This window comes from Pleurodeles waltl, chromosome 6, assembly GCF_031143425.1.
Source record: "Pleurodeles waltl isolate 20211129_DDA chromosome 6, aPleWal1.hap1.20221129, whole genome shotgun sequence".
In the NCBI taxonomy this organism is placed as follows: domain Eukaryota; kingdom Metazoa; phylum Chordata; class Amphibia; order Caudata; family Salamandridae; genus Pleurodeles; species Pleurodeles waltl.
In genome coordinates, this window is record NC_090445.1 from 99,625,327 (window position 1) to 99,643,934 (window position 18,608).

The window sequence follows — 18,608 nt, forward strand, 5'->3', positions numbered from 1 at the left end:
GTAACCCACTGTGCCATGCTCATAAAATACTGTTCTTTGCATGATACACGTTCTTTATTAACCATCTGCGCTACCTTTGAGTCAAAACTGCCACTGCCCAAAACTGTCATTCCTCTCCAGCAGGTACATTAATCAATAGAGTTCTCTTGACACTTTTATTTTTGTTGTACAGGAGCTTTGCAGTGCTTTTAAAACTGCTGAACAAAGGAAGTAATAAATATAAAAACAGGACGCATGTGTTTGTCAGAGGCTCCACTGGAGAAATGTCTTTCTCCCAGCCCAGGCCTGCGGACCCCCTGGGAATGTGTCACGGACCCCTGGGGGTCCGCGGACCACACGTTGGGAACCACTGGTCTAGGTCATCTCTGAGTCCCCACTCTAGGTTGGGGGACCCCAAAATCATAATATCAAAAAATATAATAAAGACAATATTTTCATTTTTTGCTGCAGATAGAGGAAGAAGGTAAATGGAAGTGTTTTAGTTATATGCAGGGCCACTGGAATTATGTGGCAAAAAGGACTAAATTATGCAGCAGGTTTGACCAATTTATGTGTCAAGAAAGTCCACTTATGCATTTACAACACCAATAGCTCTAACTCAAGCAAAGGCAAGACCTATTGCATTGCAAATGCTTGTTGTATTTGTTCTCTTTAGCCATTCTGCGCAACATAACTAAAAGCCATGGGCAAAGCAAATAGGTCCCAAAAGTGATACATACGGGCTTTGCCAATGCTTGGTTTTTTTTGTAGGTTTCTCTCCAGGGCCCATATCTGGCACTATTAATACAAATGTCTACAATTTGTGTGGTGGCTGGAGTGTGGGAAGTAATGTTGGTGGTGGGTGGTGCTGGTATAAGGATTGTGCCAGTAAGGAGTGTGTTATGTGTGAATGCCTCTGTGACGTCAGCAGGGGGCTCGGTGACTCAGTGAGTGAGACTGCTGCAGTCAGAGCCTGTCATGTCTCTGGGCTTCCCAGCACATGGATGTCAGATATAGCACATTACAGCCCAGGCCTGGAATAGGAGCGGCCGCCTGTATAAGAGACCGGAGGGAGGGCAGAGCTGAGACAGAGAGGGCCGGTCACAGCTGAAGGGTGCTCCAAGCAGACAAAGTGAGAGAGACGTACGGGACATCAGGACACAGAAACCGACAGACCGACTGCACTGAGACATACACGCAAGCAGAGAGACAGGCGGCGACAAAAATAATAGAAACTGAGACATACAGACGCAGGTCAGATACCAGGAGCAGAAGAACAGACAGACAGACGGACTCTACAGCGATGTCGGGGCGCACTGTGGTCCTGCGGGGTGCAGGGATGCTGAGTACAGCAGACCTGAGCTGCCAGGTGCGGGAAGAGAATAAGGCCCGAAGGGAGTGCTACAGGGCGGAGTGGAGGGACCTCAGTCTGTCCAGCAGAGCTGAGAAGAGGTGAGTGAGTGTCTGAGTGAAAATGTAGCAAGAGATGGCGGAGGGTGAGCGAGGGAAGGGATGGAGTGTGATCTAGGGGGTATGAAAGGTGACTGAGGAAGGATTAGTGTGTGTTTGTCTGAATACGGGGGAGTGTGAGAGGTGAGTGAATTCAGAGACAGGCAGAGCAACTGAACGGGCGAGTGAGTGTCGTTCTGGGACACAGGCAGGGCAAGTTACTGAGTGAGAGCGACTGAGTTCAGGCTTAGTGGAAGTGTGAGTGGGAGAGTTAGTATGAGGCAGCTGTGAGTATAGACTTATGGATGAGTTAACGTGTAAGGCTGCGTATGTTTGTGGGCACGTGAGGTAGATAGACTGAGCCAAGAAGGTTGAGTGAGAACAGGTCGTTGAGGTCAATGAGTGAATCAGTGAGAGAGAATGAGCAGTGTTGGACAGAACAGGATTGTACGTGAGGGTGAGTGATTGCAGATCCTAGGGATGGACATAATAATATAAATAAATAATGAGTGAGGCAGCTCAGACTGAACGCGAGAAGAAGTAAGTGAGCTGGAGTGAGCTTGGGCCCAAGGGCTGGGCCAGATAAGTGCGTGCAGATGCCTGAGTTGAGGTCTAAGGAAAGGTGGGGGTAAGCGAGTGAGGGGGAAATGAGAGCAAATCATGTGTGTGAGTGCTGTCCTAGCGATGGGCAGGATACGTGAGGGTCAGTGTTTGCATGCTGTGGGGTGTGTGTGGGAAGCGAGAGACCTGGGTGTATTAATGATGATTGGGCCTGAATGAATAAGTTATATAGTCAGGCAGCATGTGGACATGTGAGTACTTGTTGTTGGCATGGGCAATGGTAGGTGCAAGACCTTAGATGGGCAGTGTAAGTTATAATGAGTGAGTTATTGATAGAACAGTGAGTGAGTTCATCTCCATGGTCAGCAGGGTTAGTAAGTGGTGCGGAGGACGGCTAGAGGAGTGAGTGTGAACTGGCTGGCTGGAGTGTAAGTGAGTGTAAATGTGAGTGGTCTTGTGGGTTTGCCAGGGTCACGGTGAGTGCAGCTCTGGAACCGGTCAGCGTGAGTTAGTGCAGCTCTGCGGTTCGTCTGGTTGAGTCACTGAAGTACTTCATGAGTGACACTGAATGAATGTGGCTTCAGAAGACTGAAAGTGAGTGTTTGAGTGCTTATGACTCATGACCAGAGAGAGGATGAGCTCCCTTCCCCAGTCCCTACCCACCTGGCTGTGTTCCTAGATCTCAAAAAAGTCAGTTAATTTCCACTGGCATCTCTGTGGGGGATAAGGAGGCAGAAAGGGGTCCATGCCCTGGTACCATTCGTCCTGTCCTACCCTTCGGCCCCACCACCACAGCTGTTGATGCCCTCCATGCCAGGTGGCAACACAAAAAAACACCAGAGATCACATCTTAGCTCACCCCCTTAATATGTCCAAGTACCTTTCACTGCAGAGAAGCGTTTGAGGAAATGCAGTAACCTACATATTAGCAGAAAATTTTTAAATATGATTTTCAAGAGTGCGTGTATTTATATCTGCATACACATACACAAAGGCGAACGCACGCTAATTGTCGAGAGCTCATTTCAAAGATCGCAACCTCTCCTCTTCTGAAAAAACATACCCCTGCAACCCAACAATATCTAATCTCATCTATGACATGCAGCATCCTTGGGCGCAGCTAGGTACCAGTTCTCTTGCAGGAGGTCCTCGACTGTTGGTTTTAATATCGGGCTATTCTTGGTCTGTGGCACGTTTCCCGCTCTTGGTGCACATAGAGATTCAGTTATTAAGGGTCTCTGACACTTTTGCTCTCTTCCCTCAGCTGTTCCATGAGAGAATCTGATGACCATCGGAAGGAGACCCACACCAAGTGTCGCGAGGTCCAGTTCCTGGTGCAGAGGTCTCCCTGGAACATCATGAACTTGGTTGTCTCGTTGAGGTGCAGACTGAGTACCACCTACCCGACCAGCGGGCCCTGCCCTTGCCGATCTTCAAGCCTGTGAACCTGAGTGGTGATAGAGCGGTCCGTACTAGTATTTTACCGGTACTTTGGACGCTCTTTAGGCCGATGAATCTTTTGACTAAGTGGGACTCTATGTACCCTATATCGATCAATTACATCAAATCAATAATCAATAACGAACATAAGCAATACCTTGATCAACATAACACTTAACAATTAATCCAGAATACATTTTCGGCGAACCCTGACCTTTCAGTCAGGAATAACCACACCAGTTTATTCAAAGTTAGTGAATTTATTTCCCTATATTAACAAAGCTAGCACAATATAGATGTGTCTCAACACCAAATGATAAACATAAATGAACATTAATAGCTGTCCATAACGTCGAAACAGGTGCAATCTATGTAGCATTTGAATCACAAGGCATTCGATAATAGCAATACAAATCACTAATACGATAATCTGTAATGAACTAATTGCATACATTTAGTCAGCATAACAAGATCTCAAATTGCATCGTGCGACAAAAGGAATCCTCGATGACGCCCGACAATTACTTCTTTTCTTTTCTCTTTCACTTTTGGCCTTCCTCCCTCGTTCAAACTTTCTTCAGTCCTTTGTTTTATTGGTGATATGCTTAGTCTTCTCTTTGCACCATGTCCATTTGATGGACCTGTGATCTTTCCTGAGGAATCTTGAACCTTTTCGTTCAGTTCTGACTTGTCCCCTTCTTCTGGGGAATCAATCACGTTCTCTTTTTCTTTTTCTGTATCGTCTGCTTCTGGGAAAGCCCTCCTCTGATCAGGCTCTCCTGCTTTTTCACCTTTTTCGAGCCCTTCGTCACTGTTACTTTCGTCAGGCTCTTTATCACTTTCAGCTGCTTCAGGTTCTTTGTCACCTTCAGCTGCTTCAGGCTCTTTGCTACCCTCAGCTGCTTCAGGTTCTCTGTCACCTTCAGCTGCTTCGTCGCTGTCTGAACTTTCTCCTTGGTCTCCCCCAAGCAAGTTGGTCTCTTCGTCCTCAGAGAATATCTCTTTCTCTCCCGTTTCTACCTGTTCGCTTTCCGTTCGGTTTTGTTCTGTCTCAGCACTCAGCACTGTTTTGTCAGACACTGGCAGTTTCAGCGCTTCAACTTCCTCCTCTGTGGGACACAACACTTTCTTTGTGTGACTGGCGTGAATCCAGTTGGGAACCCCCGCACACTTCACAGCGGTAGTTGTCGTCAGGATCACTTGGAAAGGGCCTTTCCAACGGGGTTCCAGACACGACTTTCTCACGTGCTTCTTTACCACGACCCAGTCACCTGCTTTCAGTGCGTGTCCTGGACCTTGGATCGGTGGCAAGGTGGTCGCTTCCACCTGGTGAGAGAAAGAGCGAACCACGTCAGCCAGACCCTTGCAGTAGTCTAACACCATATCATCTGTAATATTCAAAAGCGCGTTTGCGGGAACTGCAGGAAGTCTCATAGCCCTGCCCATGAGAATTTCGTGCGGAGACAATCCAGTCTTTCTATCAGGGGTTTTTCTCATTGACATTAGCACTAAGGGCAATGCGTCAGGCCATTTCAAATTTGTCGATGCACATATTTTCGCCATTCTCGATTTCAGTGTACCATTCATTTGCTCCACCAGTCCTGATGCCTCAGGGCGATAGCTACAATGCAGTTTTTGCTCAATGTTCAGCGCTTCGCAAAGTAACTTTATCACCTCGTTATTGAAGTGACTTCCCCTATCTGATTCTAAAGAGATCGGGAATCCGAAACGTGGTATTAACTCTCTCAACAATAGCTTCGCAACTGTAAGGCTGTCATTTCTACGTGTGGGGTATGCCTCAATCCAGTGACTAAAAATGCACACAATCACCAACACATATCTCAGACCTCCATGCACAGGCATCTCAATGAAGTCCATCTGCATTCGACTAAAAGGCCCGCTTGCCCTACCAATGTGGCTCGCGTTCACAACTGTTCCCTTTCCTGGGTTCATCTGCTGGCAAGTGACACATCGATGGCAAACTGCTTCTGCAGCTTGACGAAATCTGGGGTTAAACCAATCAGTTTTGAACAATCTTATCATGGCATCTCTCCCTAGGTGAGCCTGCCCATGATAGAACCGCGCAAGCTGTGATAAGAGACTATTTGGCAAAACAAATTTTCCCTCATGTGAAACCCATAACTCGTCTTGTCTCTTTCTACATTGTGACTTAATCCAGGAATCTCTTTCATCCTCCCTGACATTATTTTGTAATGCTTTTAATTCATCTATTGTATCTACGACCTTCAAGGCAAATGCTTCAGCTGGTTCGAGTTCTGGTTCACTTATCGAATTCCATTCATCTCTGAGTAATATACAGTTCAAGGCACAAAATCTTGCGACTTGATCCGCATATGCATTTCCCAGAGAAACATAGTCCTGTCCTTTCGTGTGAGCACTACACTTTACCACTGCAACTTCGGCTGGCGCTTGAATGGCGTGTAACAATTCCCTTATCCTCTCCCCGTTCTTCACTGGGGATCCTGAAGAAGTCAGAAAACCTCTCTGTGACCATAGTTGTCCAAAGTCATGCACAATCCCAAACCCGTATTGACTATCAGTGTAAATGGTGACTTTCATCAATGCAGACAGTTGACATGCTCTGGTAAGGGCTACAAGTTCTGCTACTTGTGCAGAATAGACTCCTTGAAGCCATCCCGCTTCCAAGACCCCTGTTACAGTGCATACAGCATATCCTGCTTTCAAAATCCCCATCCCGTCTCTTAGACATGACCCATCAACAAAAATAATTTGGTCATTTTCATCAAGCTTAGTATCTTTAATGTCCGGTCGAGGTTTTGTGCAAAATTCAGTCACCTGAAGGCAGTCATGCTCGACGTCTTCAGCGTTCTCAATTTCGGCATTTTCTCCAGGGAGCAACGTTGCTGGATTCAACGTAGTGCACCTTTTCAGCTGCACATTCGGTGAGCCCAGAATTATCGTTTCATACCTTGTGAGTCTTGCTCCAGTCATGTGCTGCGTTCGGGAGCGGGTCAAAAGTATCTCGACTGAGTGAGGGACCATGACTGTTACTGGGTGTCCCATCACTATTCCTTCGCTCTGAGTGAGGCTGATACCAACTGCTGCTACGGCGCGCAAACACCCTGGGAGTGCTGCTGCGACCGGATCCAAAGTAGCTGAAAAATACGCTACTGGTCTGTTTACGCCACCATGGGCTTGAGTCAAGACGGACAAAGAACATGCATCACGTTCGTGGCAAAACAATGTGAAAGGCTTTGTGTAGTCAGGCATACCTAGAGCTGGAGCCCTACACATGCATTCTTTCAATTCAACAAAAGCATCCATCTCATCTCCTTTCAGTTCTATTTGATCCAAGGCATCCTTCTGGGTCAGTTTCAGTAAAGGCTTTGCTAGAGTCGAGAAGTTGGGAATCCACTGGCGACAGTAGCCCACCATTCCCAAAAACTTCCTCACCTCCCTCCTTGTCTTTGGTGGACTCATTTGAAGTACGCTTGTAATTCTTTCCTTCATTATTCTCCGTGACCCTTTCTCTCTTTGGTGACCCAAGTATTTCACTTTCTTCTGACAGAACTGTAATTTGGAAGGAGATACCTTATGTCCATTCCTCCCTAAATGGATCAACAGAGCAATGGTATCGGCTGTGCAGCCACTTTCTGTCTTTGATGCAACCAGTAAGTCATCAATGTACTGTACTAGGGTTGACTCGAATGGCAATTCTAATGCTTCCAGGTCTTTCTTTAGGATCTGATTGAATATTGACGGTGACTCAGAAAACCCTTGAGGAATTCGACACCAACTGTACACTCTGTCTAAGAATTTGAAACAAAAGAGGAATTGGCTGTCCTCATGAAGAGGCACCGAGAAGAACGCTTGTGACAAATCGATGACTGAGAACCATTCAGCATCGCAAGGGACCTGGAACATTATCACAGCTGGATTCGGTACTACTGGGCAACATTTGACTATGATGTCATTTATTTTCCTCAAGTCCTGCACGAGTCGGACCTTTCCACTCGGCTTTATTAGTCCCATTATTGGTGAATTACATGGACTGCTTAACACTTCTTTCAGTACCCCCTGTTTTACAAATTCGTCAATAAGTTGAGCAACTTTCATGAGGGTGTCTTGTGCCATGTGGTATTGTGGGGTCTGGGGAAAGATTGCATTGGGCTTTACAGTCACTTTCACTGGTTCCACTCCTTTCATCAATCCCACCTCTTTCCCTGTCATGTCCCACACTTCCTTTCCGACTGTCTCCCGTAATTCAGCTGGAATATCTTCTTCAGTTATCATCGGGAAAAGACAAATCAGAGGATACTCTTCATCTACCGTTTCCATCTCATCCCCCTCTACACTTTCCTCTTCTTCCCCATCACTGCTCGTCTGGATTGTTATTCCTTCGTTCGAACACATGATCGAACAACCCAATTTGCACAATAGGTCTCTCCCTAACAGTGCTATCGGGCTTGAGTCACATACCATAAACTGATGTACCCCTTGATAGTTACCGATGCTGACTGGTACCGGATCTGTTATTGGGTTCGTCAGGTGTCTGTTTGCTACTCCCACAACTTGAACTGTCCTCCCTGAGAGTGGCAAATTTGGTACTTCACTACTCTTAACAGTTGAACGTGTGGCTCCCGTGTCAACCAAGAATGAGACACGATGACCCATTACTCTTCCCTCTACGTACGGACCCCTTTGATCAACTTCCAAGGATGCTGCAAGCACACAATCTCCTTCTTCTTCTGAACTTTCACTCTCCCATACATTGTTTATTCCACTCTCACTGTGTAATGGGAACTGTTGTACGGTGCCATTTGTACTCATTACCTGACCCGAGACCTGTGGAGGAACCATCACTTGCTGCTGACTCATTGGTGCCAAGGGTATTTGCATTTGCTGATTAGGTACCATAGGTAACTGCTGTTGCATTGGCTGCATTTGCGTCATCTGCATACGAGGCATCTGCATCTGCTGCGGCTGCATAGGTTGCAATCCCTGCAACTGATTTACGGTCTGAAAATTTGGGCTTGGACCTCTCATTTTCGGTCCCCTCATTGTCTGAAATGCATTGACATCATTGTTTTGCTGACCAACACCTGCACCTGCACCTTCCTGCACCACCATCGGGCACTCGCGTTTCCAATGACCGACAATTCCGCACACGTGACATGGCATCACCTTCTTCATTGCCTGCACACCCGTCACAACAGTGTTCAAATCCGGACCATTATTCACAAAACCTCCTCTGCCTCTGGCCTGTGGCTGAAACGCCATGTTTCCCTGCAACTGCGGCTGCTGTTGCGGTACCTGCTGTTGGAACCCTTGCATCCCTTGCAAACCTTGCAAACCTGTCTGAGCTGCTTTAAGCTGCATCATCATCACCTTCTCTTTCAGCTTTTTCTGTTTCACTTCAATTTCGTCACTACAGTATTTCGCATAATTCAACACCTCATCAATTGGTTTCGATTGCCAACAAATCAAATGCGACTTTATCATCTGACTTATCTCTGGTCTCAGCCCTTCCACAAATCTGAACACAAAATGAAGCATGTCCTTCGCCTCGATTGTTTCCGTGCCACTGTAATTCTTAAACGCCTTTAACAACCTCTCATAGTAACTATGAATCGATTCTTTAGCCTCTTGGGCAGTTCGATCGATCTTCTGCCAATCCACATTTTTCGCGGCTACCTTCGTCTTCAAATGCTCAATCACCTTATAGTACAAGCTCATCACCATAGGTGATGGTGCACCCGTCTCCCTGTCTCTCTCTGGTTCACTTGTCGGCCAACCTACCGCTCTTTTGCAATCCTCCCACAAATCTGCTGGAACCACAATCTCAAAGAGAGTATTCAGGTCTTCCCAGAGACATTTTGCAAGCTTCACAAACCTATCAGTCTGCTGATACCATTCAATCGGTTTCTCTCTCAGTTTGGGAAAATCATCCGTAAAAGACTGAATGTCGCTTCTGTGCCATGGTACATGTATTAATTTCCCCCCTGCTGTCTCCCTCATTGGTAACATAGTTACTGTATCACTGCTCTGTGGTCTTTTCTCATTGTGCTCTGTAGCGCTGTCCCTCCTCTTTTCCTTTCTCTTTACCCACCTGCTTTCCCACTTGTCTAGACACCTCCACACTTGGGCACTCTGCAGCAATTCTCTAAGGTGTGCCTTCATGCCTGCTGACCTCATGTGTTCAAAATCTGTGGTCCCAAAATCCAACCTGTAGCTTCTGCTCAAGTGTTTCATCTTGTCTATGTCAACCCCGTTTCTGTCAGCTGCTTCCTGCAAGCTCTTATGTACCTTGTTCACTTCCTTCGTAATCCTGGGACATAGATACCTCAGCTCTTCTTCCGTGTAGGACTCTAACCTATTCACACCCATAGTCCCTTCCACCAATTCTTGTGCTTCCATGTTCAACCTGACCCTATTCATATAGTCTTCTCCTTTCCCACTGGCTGAACTTTGTGTGGAATTTAAACTGTTGAACCACTGTGTCAGCTGTTGCGCATTCACCCCCATCAGCGTAGCGTTCACATCGACTGCCATTGATGGTTGCGGCAACTTTTCAGTGTTCGATGTTAGAGGTATTATCAGTGGGGGGCTCGACCTCACCAGTGTTGACTGAGCACATATGGGACTAAACGCCATCAAGGACCCAGATCCAGTTGGCTGAGCCGCTATCGGAGTTATCCCTGGAGTGTTCTCTATGCACCTCCTTTCTGTACCATTCTGCAGTATTGATCCTTGACCGCTCATACCTAGGTTAGGCTGACTATACAGAGGTACCGGTGGACCTACAGTAATGGGTAGTGATATCGCATCTGGGTTTTGTCCATTTCCCATGTTCTGAGGCATGTTCATTCCCACTCCATGGGTCATCATTGCCGGCATGCCCATCTGACTCCCCGTCATCTGAGCATGTGCGTTTCCTCCCTGCATCTGCTTTTGAGGCATCAAAAACTGAGTTGATTCAGCTTGTGCCAATGTCTGGTTGTGACCATTCTGTCCTCCCCTTACGGTTGGATCTATAATCATTCCTGCACTGTTGTCACTGCTGTAGTACCCTGGCATCTGCGGCTGATAATTTTCTGCTGGTTTCAGCATGGGCACATCTGGATATATTCTCCTCACCTGCGGTATCTGCGGGGTGAACAATAAACTCGGGTCCTTAGATCCCCATGACGCTCCTGAACTCTGGGTTTCACTGTTCTGTACCGGTGCCGGAGGGGCAGAACTGGTACTTGGACCTTGTCCATTCTCCGCATAAGGTGGTGGACGGTCGTTCAGCAATTGCATTATTAACTCCTCATCCTCTAACTCCTCTTCTCTTCTCAACTTTTCCTCGTCCTCTCTATCCTTGGAATACTTCCTGTCCGTCTTACAGGTAGCTTTCTTACCTGTCTCCTCTTCTTCCTTAGTAATTGCGGGAAACAATTTTATCCCCTGCAATACATCTGACCTCCACACCTTTTGTGCATTATCCCACCTAGCATCCGCTAGTGTCTTTTCTACCTTTCTCATCCTGGTCTCAAACTTCTTCTGCTGTTGCTGTCTGGCCATTAGTTCCCAAATCGCTAGAGCCTCAAACTGGGCTGGCCTTGGAGGCACCTTCATGTCGTACATCGTGAATCTCAAATTCTCTAGGATCCTTACATTGAATGTCCCATGTATCGGGAACGCTACGCTCCCATGTTTCTCTGTCAACTTGTGCCATTGCTTCAGCCAAAGGCACGGAGCTACCCCCTTCTCTTCCATTACAATGTAAGCTGGTGTACCTTCGGGCGGCGTCTCCTCTCCTACGCTCGCTTTAATATAAGACTCCCCCTTCATCGCACTCCTAAATGCTTTAAAGAATTTCATTTTCTCGTCCTTTTATTTCACAAAATTTGTAATCAATAGGTGACTTTAATTCCCGGAATACTCTTCGCTTGCCTTTCCCCTTTCAATCGAGCCCCACGGACTGCGTCCAATCCGTGCGCAACCCTTCTCTGCAACCAACCTATCCCAGCGCGGCTCCTAGTGACGTCACACTCACACACACTGTGGCTGACAAAGCCTCGCGGCTAGTCCTCCTTCACTCACCTCCTCCCGTAACAACTTCTTGCATGTATCGCGAGCTACCAAAAACTAAAACAGATCTGTCGGTTTACTACAGGAAGGGTAACACAGTTGCTTCAGGACCTTAGGGACCTTTCACTAGCCTCGGCCGCTATTCCGTCTTTCTCGGTCCCCACGTTCGCAAGCAAATCTGACCTGCAGACCTACTCTCAACTTGTCAATGATCTATTCTAGTGCACTTAGAATCTTGTCAAAGCCCGAAGTCGAAGTTTCTTTCACTCCCTAACACACGTACCGACTTGTTGACCACGCCCGATCAACCTACTAAACCGCCCAGACCACAACATGGATCAACATACTCCGGAGTCTCTTGACCTCGCAGGGCCCGTCTCAACAACAACAACCACGTGGACCTTTTTATGCACAAAGCGCCACACGCACATGAAGTTCGACGACTTCCCTACTCCCACACTCGGAGCCGCACCTCTGCTATTTCTGTGAAGTTCGACGACTTCTCTACTTCTACACTCGGAGTCGCACCTCCGCTATCCTCTAAAAGAAAAAAAAAAAAAAAATCCCTCGCACCCTTTTCACACACCCTGCGGCAATAAGCTGTGCAAGCGCAAAACCCCAACTTCACTCATACCATCACTAGTACCGCCAACGCTGATTCCACACCTCCGTTCTCTCCATTCGCAAGCTCCGAGATCCCGGGAAAGTCGCAGTGGACCTAGCCCATCATCATTCTGACAATCTGTTTTACCCAGGAAAAATCTAATTCAACTTCTCGAATGGGGTCTCAAAATGCGTAACCGTTAATTCAACACCATGTACTTTAAGAGTACAAGGTCCCAAAAGACGTAACCGTCCTCTGCTACCATCTACTGATAGAGCGGTCCGTACTAGTATTTTACCGGTACTTTGGACGCTCTTTAGGCCGATGAATCTTTTGACTAAGTGGGACTCTATGTACCCTATATCGATCAATTACATCAAATCAATAATCAATAACGAACATAAGCAATACCTTGATCAACATAACACTTAACAATTAATCCAGAATACATTTTCGGCGAACCCTGACCTTTCAGTCAGGAATAACCACAACAGTTTATTCAAAGTTAGTGAATTTATTTCCCTATATTAACAAAGCTAGCATAATATAGATGTGTCTCAACACCAAATGATAAACATAAATGAACATTAATAGCTGTCCATAACGTCGAAACAGGTGCAATCTATGTAGCATTTGAATCACAAGGCATTCGATAATAGCAATACAAATCACTAATACGATAATCTGTAATTAACTAATTGCATACATTTAGTCAGCATAACAAGATCTCAAATTGCATCGTGCGACAAAAGGAATCCTCGTCTAACCTCAAATTAGCATCGGCATGTGGGACTTCATGCAAAAACAATTTAGCAACATTAATTTAGAAAAAACTCCTAACTAGGGCTCTTATCAAAATCAGCAGTTGGTTACCTAAAAGAAACACAATGCAATTTTACAATTTCCTTTCATATTTACCAATTACGATCAGCAATCAAGGAAGTCTTCGTCACACAGGTACCGTTTCTCGATCAGCATGGGACGGGGCAAAAGGGGCAGGGGTGGACGGGGCAATTGCCTCACGGCGGCAAGGTAGAACTACTACTTCATGCAAAGGGACAAATCAAAGTTAAAGTCTCTAGGGCAAGAATCATTTAAAGTCTCTTTCTCTCGATTAGAGAAAGCATCAAAGTCTCTCAAAATGGCGTCGCAGCAAAGTGGGCCATAATAGCTACGAAGTCTGCAAAATGGCGGGTATCGAGCTGGTAATAGCTCTTAATAGCGCAAAATGGCTACCTTCTTCTCGTGCACCTGGTTTTTATAGACAACAGTTCAAATCCAGTAGGGTCTTCCATTGGAGGGTTCATAGGTTAGCTTCAAATTGTCCAATCAAAAACGACAGTTCTCAAGCTTTTACTTAAGCATACATTGTCCTTGGAGATGGGTACGCAAGTTGCAACATTTTATGCCAATTAACTCACTTTCAGAGCTTCCATTGTCCGCACCTGCAGATCGACCTTGGAGTAAAGAGAAAATATGCCAGGCTGGCACGAAACCTTAAGATAAGCATGTGAACGATCTCAGTGGAAAAGTACAGCTTCAAGCAAAAATACACGTTTATTAGCACAGTGGAAAAAATACGAGCATCTAAACCGTGAGACCAGGCCACTAGGCCTAAGCCTGCGCTAAAGTAATGCTAAGCTAAAACATTTCAAACAAGCAAATCGTAGCACACGTTTGTGATTATGTTGGATTAGTGCAATTCTAGTACACCACGTTATATAAAGCACGCGTATAAATGTTGGCAAACTACTCTGAGGGCACATTTTGTCCCCGTACAATCTTTATTAGTTCGGTTAAAGTCACACATGATTATTTCACACTACGTTTACGCTCTAATAAATGTAAAACCTTCATTTTCTGCTTCATCAGTGGCAAGACTGAAAGGGTGCCAATCCCTCAGGAGCTGCGCAGAATGATGGAGTTTGAAAGGGCCTTGAGTCACCCGGGTGATGGTCTGTGCCAGGACAAGAAGATGATCTCTGAAATCACCAAGGATCTTCCCCCGGACATGCATATGCCTCTCACGGAGTTTGGAAAAGTGCCCCTTCCACGTTCCCTCTCAAGAACCTTGTCCCAGGAGGCCAGACAAGGCTAAGGGACAGGCTGGGCAGGCAGCTGGCGCACACGGACATTCAGAAGGTGCCCACCTCCTCACAGTCCCTGTCTAGACTCTTCTCTGCTAGGCCATAAAGGGTGAAAACATCCGAAGGATCCTGTGCAGACTGCCTTCATCCATCCTAACCCTCCTTTCAACCTGTTTTCTTCCTTTACCTTCCACAGCTATTCTTCTGGCTCTTCCTGACGATGCAACCACCTACATCTACGTAAACCAAAAATCCTGCATTCTGTACTGTGTCAGGTCAAACTGGAGGATGGGAAACTGCAGGGTTCATGAAACTCAACTGAGAGGGACTGATGAAAGAAACCCACTCAAACCAGGAAGGTTTCCCAAGGATTCTATTGTAAAGACATTGATGAGCTTTAGCTAGGCTCCACGCCCTCCTGGTCACATCTGTTAGTTTTTTACTGCTGTGTTTTATTGCAAAATATTGTGTCTATAGAGCTTCACAGTGTTAAAAATCAATCAAGGAAGCTGATAAAAAGTGAATCAAGGCAAAATTCCCTGGTCAGAAAAAAATAGAGGTGACTGAAGGAATGTCCAGAAAAGCAAATAAGAGAATATACAAGTGAGTGAAAGAGAGCGGAGGACAAGAAGGTGCAAACAATTACATTAATGAGAAGCACCAAGTGAGAACGAAAAGATATGAAAGGAAGCAACAAAGAGAGGAGGAATGTCCAAGACTGAGGTAGAGCAGGGAGGAACTTACAGCAACAACAAATGGTAGGAGGAGCCGCCCACCAGGTAGCTGAAGATGGAGTAAGGAAAGTGCTGCCTGGGATGGAAGGGGTCCAAGCTGAGGGAAGACTACAAGCTGGAGAGAGCCATGGAAGGATAGAGTATTACAGGGGGAGCAGGTGGGTGTATTAAAAATAAACAGAAGAGGTGCATCACAGTAGAGTAGAACAGTCAGAAGAGGAGAAGACGGTGCCACCTAGTGATACGTGAAAGTATTACACCTTGTCAGAAAATGGGTCATTGCTAAGGAAGACAGACCAATCAGAAGTGAGAAAACTAGAGATACCTGAGGAGGCTGGAAGCATAGAACATAGTTAATACAGGTGCTGTAGCACAGTAGGGCAAATTAGTGCAAAATGGAATCGCAGTGACATCTGGAGTAAAGTTAAAGCAGATAACCTGCAGCATAAACAAAACTGAGGAGACAGATGAATGGACTTTGTAGCGATTGAAAGGACCTGTGCATAAAAGGTACATAAAATAGAAGAAATGTGGAATAAAAAGACTAGGCGTAGGAGAAAGCTCCTCGAAGGTCCGGATGGTGGATGGGATAAACTGACCTGTGAGGGAGATGGGAAAACTGGGTGGGATGATACATGGAACCGTGGACGTGATTAGGTGGAACCCAACTATTCAGGGCCATAGATGGGGTGGCGGATTCTGTGCTCTACCGCGGGAGGACAGTGGGCTGGAGGGAGGTGCCAGTGTAAACAATGTTTTCCAGATGTGGAAGTGCACGCGCAGCTTGTTCTGCCTCTGGGCCTCTGATTGCTAAGTGTTGTCTTTACTCATCTCTTACTAAGCTTATCGCGCAGCACCTCAGTCCTCATCGCTGTGCATCGGTTACCCACGGGGTCTCAAATGTGCAAATTCTATGAAGTGTTGAATCTCAACAACAGCCTGCCCTACCCTGAGTTATATCTTAGAATTCGCACAATAACGAAAAACAGATCAATTACTGACACCAACACCGGTAGGTTGTTTCTAAAAATCAGCGCTTCCAACCCCAAAGTAGATTTAATAAACAGAGCAATGCTCAATAAGTTGCTGTCACATTATTATGTATTTTCTCTTATTTTGGCAAGAACTGAAGGGCAAGAAGTAATTAAAATTACTGTTTATCTGAACCGGCATTTCACCTTTAACGATGAAGAATTGAAGATATTTGTCCAATATGTTACCCCTCAGCAATCGGATGTCTGTATTGTACCTAACATGTACCCCACTAATGTAGAATAACAGAACTGTGACCAACCTGTGGTCCCCCACTAATGTAGACTATCAGAATTGTATCCATCATCTTGTACCCTAATAAAACTCTAGCTGTGGGAGCTGCTGTCTTGGCATTCTTGTCTAAAAAAGTCCCAGACGCTCCTTGAGGCAGAGTTGGTGAGATATGAAACTCTGGAAACTGGGAGTTTGTCAGCACTTTACACGAAACTGGAAGCTCATTTGTTGCATTTGCCTCTTCTGAAAAGTGGTTTTAGCTCTTAGACTTTTGCTTTTGTTTTAAAAGATGCTTTATTCAAATCTGTATATGTAGTGGCCTGTACATACTTGTTATTGGTTTAAACTGTATGGAGATGGTATATTTTGGGTATGTTTTTAATTCTCTACAGCCCTCTGCAGACAGGGCTGGGCTGCATGGATGTATAAAGTCTCTGCTGTCCAGCATCTGTAGGGATGAGGGCTCGGTCATTTGTAAAATGAATGATTAAATAAATTCGATATCTTTGTACCCAGACTCGGCTTTAGAGACAAGTTTGTAAAGACAGAGGTAGGGGAGGAAGATAAGTAAGGAATGGGGAAGTAGTTTAGGGGTTGGGGTGAGGAGAAGAGACATGGGAGGCAGAGGTGAGATAAGAAAACCCCTGTCAAGAGATTTTAGGACAAAGCGTAAGAGCAGAAGCCATAAAACACTGTAAACTACTGAGGTTGGAGAGAGTGAGTATTTTGGGCTGAAAAAGAGTGAGTCCTTGGAGCTGAAGAGAGTCAGTCTTTGGGGCTCGAGTGTGTGTCCTTGAGGCCAGAGAGTGAGTCTTTAAGGGTTGATAGCGAGTCCTTTTGGGGGATGAGATTGAGTCCTTTTGGCTGAAGAGAGTGAGTCCTTGAAGCTGCAGAAAGTGTTCACGATGCGGAAGAGAGCGAGTCCTTTGGAGCTGAATAGAGTGAGTCCTTGAGGCTGATCAGAGTGATTACTTGGGCCAGAGAGAATCTGTCTGTTGGTCATGATAAACTCAGCACTTAGAGCTGGGGAGCTGGGGAGCTGGAGGGAGAGAGTGAGTCCTCGGGGTTGAAGAGAGTGATGAGAGTGAGTCTTTGAGGCTGGAGAGAGCACGTCATTGGGGCCATAGAGAGTTAGTCATTTTAGGCTGAAGGAAATTAGTTTTTTGGGGCATGAAGAGAGTTAGTACTTGATGCTGAAAAGTGTGCCTTTGAAGTCTGAAAGTGAAGCCCATATTTATACTTTTTTGGCGTCGCATTTGCGTCATTTTTTGACGCAAAATCGGCACAAACTTACAAAATACAAATGTATTTTGTAAGTTTGCGACGATTTTGCATCAAAAAGCGGCGCAAATGCAGCGCTAAAAAAGTATAAATATGGGCCTCAGTCTTTAAGGGTGAAGAGTGAATGCTTATGGCGGATGGAAGTGAGTCCTTTGGGCTGGAGAGAGTGTGTTCTTAGGGCTGCAGAGAGAGAGAGAGTTCTTGAAGCAGAATAGATTAAGGCCCAGATTTAGGAAGGGCCTATTTCCATTCTAACAACACATTAGCGTCATGGGCAAAAATGCTGCACCAGATTTACAAAGTGGTGCAATCCATGCATTGTGCCACTTTGTAGCCCTGTGCAACCCTTTGCGCAATTTTGTTACGCTAATCCTAGGGGGGACACTAAGGGGCACAAGAAAAGTGACACTGCACTAGGGTCAGCGCTACTTTTCATAAATATGACCCCAAGTCCTTTGGGGCTGGAGAGAGTGGGTCCTTAAACCTGAATAGCTAGTCCTTAGGGTGAATTGCTTGAGTCCTTTGGGCTTCAAAGTCAGAGTTTTTGGGGTTGCAGAGAGATATTTTTTCAGGCTGAAAACAGTAGATCCTTTTGGGATGTAAGAATGTGTACTGGAAAATGATTTTCCATCGCATGCATGACCAAGATGGCCACAGTGTTGTGAGCTGTCTTTCCTTAGCCTTACTGATGATCTCGCCGAAGGTCACAAGAACACACAGTGGCGGTCATTCTGACCCTGGCGGTCAAAGACCGCCAGGGCGGAGGACCGCGGGAGCACCGCCGACAGGCCGGCGGTGCTCCAATGGGGATTCCGACCGCGGCGGTAAAGCCGCGGTCGGACCGGCAACACTGGCGGGCTCCCGCCAGTGTACCGCCGCCCCATTGAATCCTCCAAGGCGGCGCAGCTTGCTGTGCTGCCGAGGGGATTCCGACCCCCCCTACCGCCATCCAGATCCCGGCGGTCCGACTGCCGGGATCCGGATGGCGGTAGGGGGGGTCGCGGGGCCCCTGGGGGCCCCTGCAGTGCCCATGCCACTGGCATGGGCATTGCAGGGGCCCCCGTAAGAGGGCCCCTAAATGTATTTCACTGTCTGCTGCGCAGACAGTGAAATACGCGACGGGTGCAACTGCACCCGTCGCACAGCTTC

The 18,608-nt window shown here is 46.4% G+C and overlaps 1 protein-coding gene across 1 annotated transcript; it reads left to right on the forward strand.

Moving 5' to 3' along the window:
- Window positions 1-1,080: 1,080 nt before the first annotated feature.
- Window positions 1,081-16,815, forward strand: LOC138301497 (telethonin-like). The gene is made up of 3 exons (XM_069242010.1): window positions 1,081-1,431; window positions 3,254-3,430; window positions 13,964-16,815. Exons 1-3 carry the CDS (start codon window positions 1,283-1,285, stop codon window positions 14,187-14,189), a joined length of 552 nt encoding a protein of 183 aa, XP_069098111.1. The 5' UTR covers window positions 1,081-1,282; the 3' UTR covers window positions 14,190-16,815.
- Window positions 16,816-18,608: the final 1,793 nt, after the last annotated feature.

Coding starts and splice junctions, on each gene's coding strand:
- LOC138301497 (XM_069242010.1), top strand. CDS start 1,283: ATGTCGGGGCGCACTGTGGTCCTGCGGGGTGCAGGGATGCTGAGTACA. Junction 1,432..3,253: donor TCCAGCAGAGCTGAGAAGAG/GTGAGTGAGTGT, acceptor CTCTTCCCTCAG/CTGTTCCATGAGAGAATCTG. Junction 3,431..13,963: donor CCTTGCCGATCTTCAAGCCT/GTGAACCTGAGT, acceptor CTGCTTCATCAG/TGGCAAGACTGAAAGGGTGC.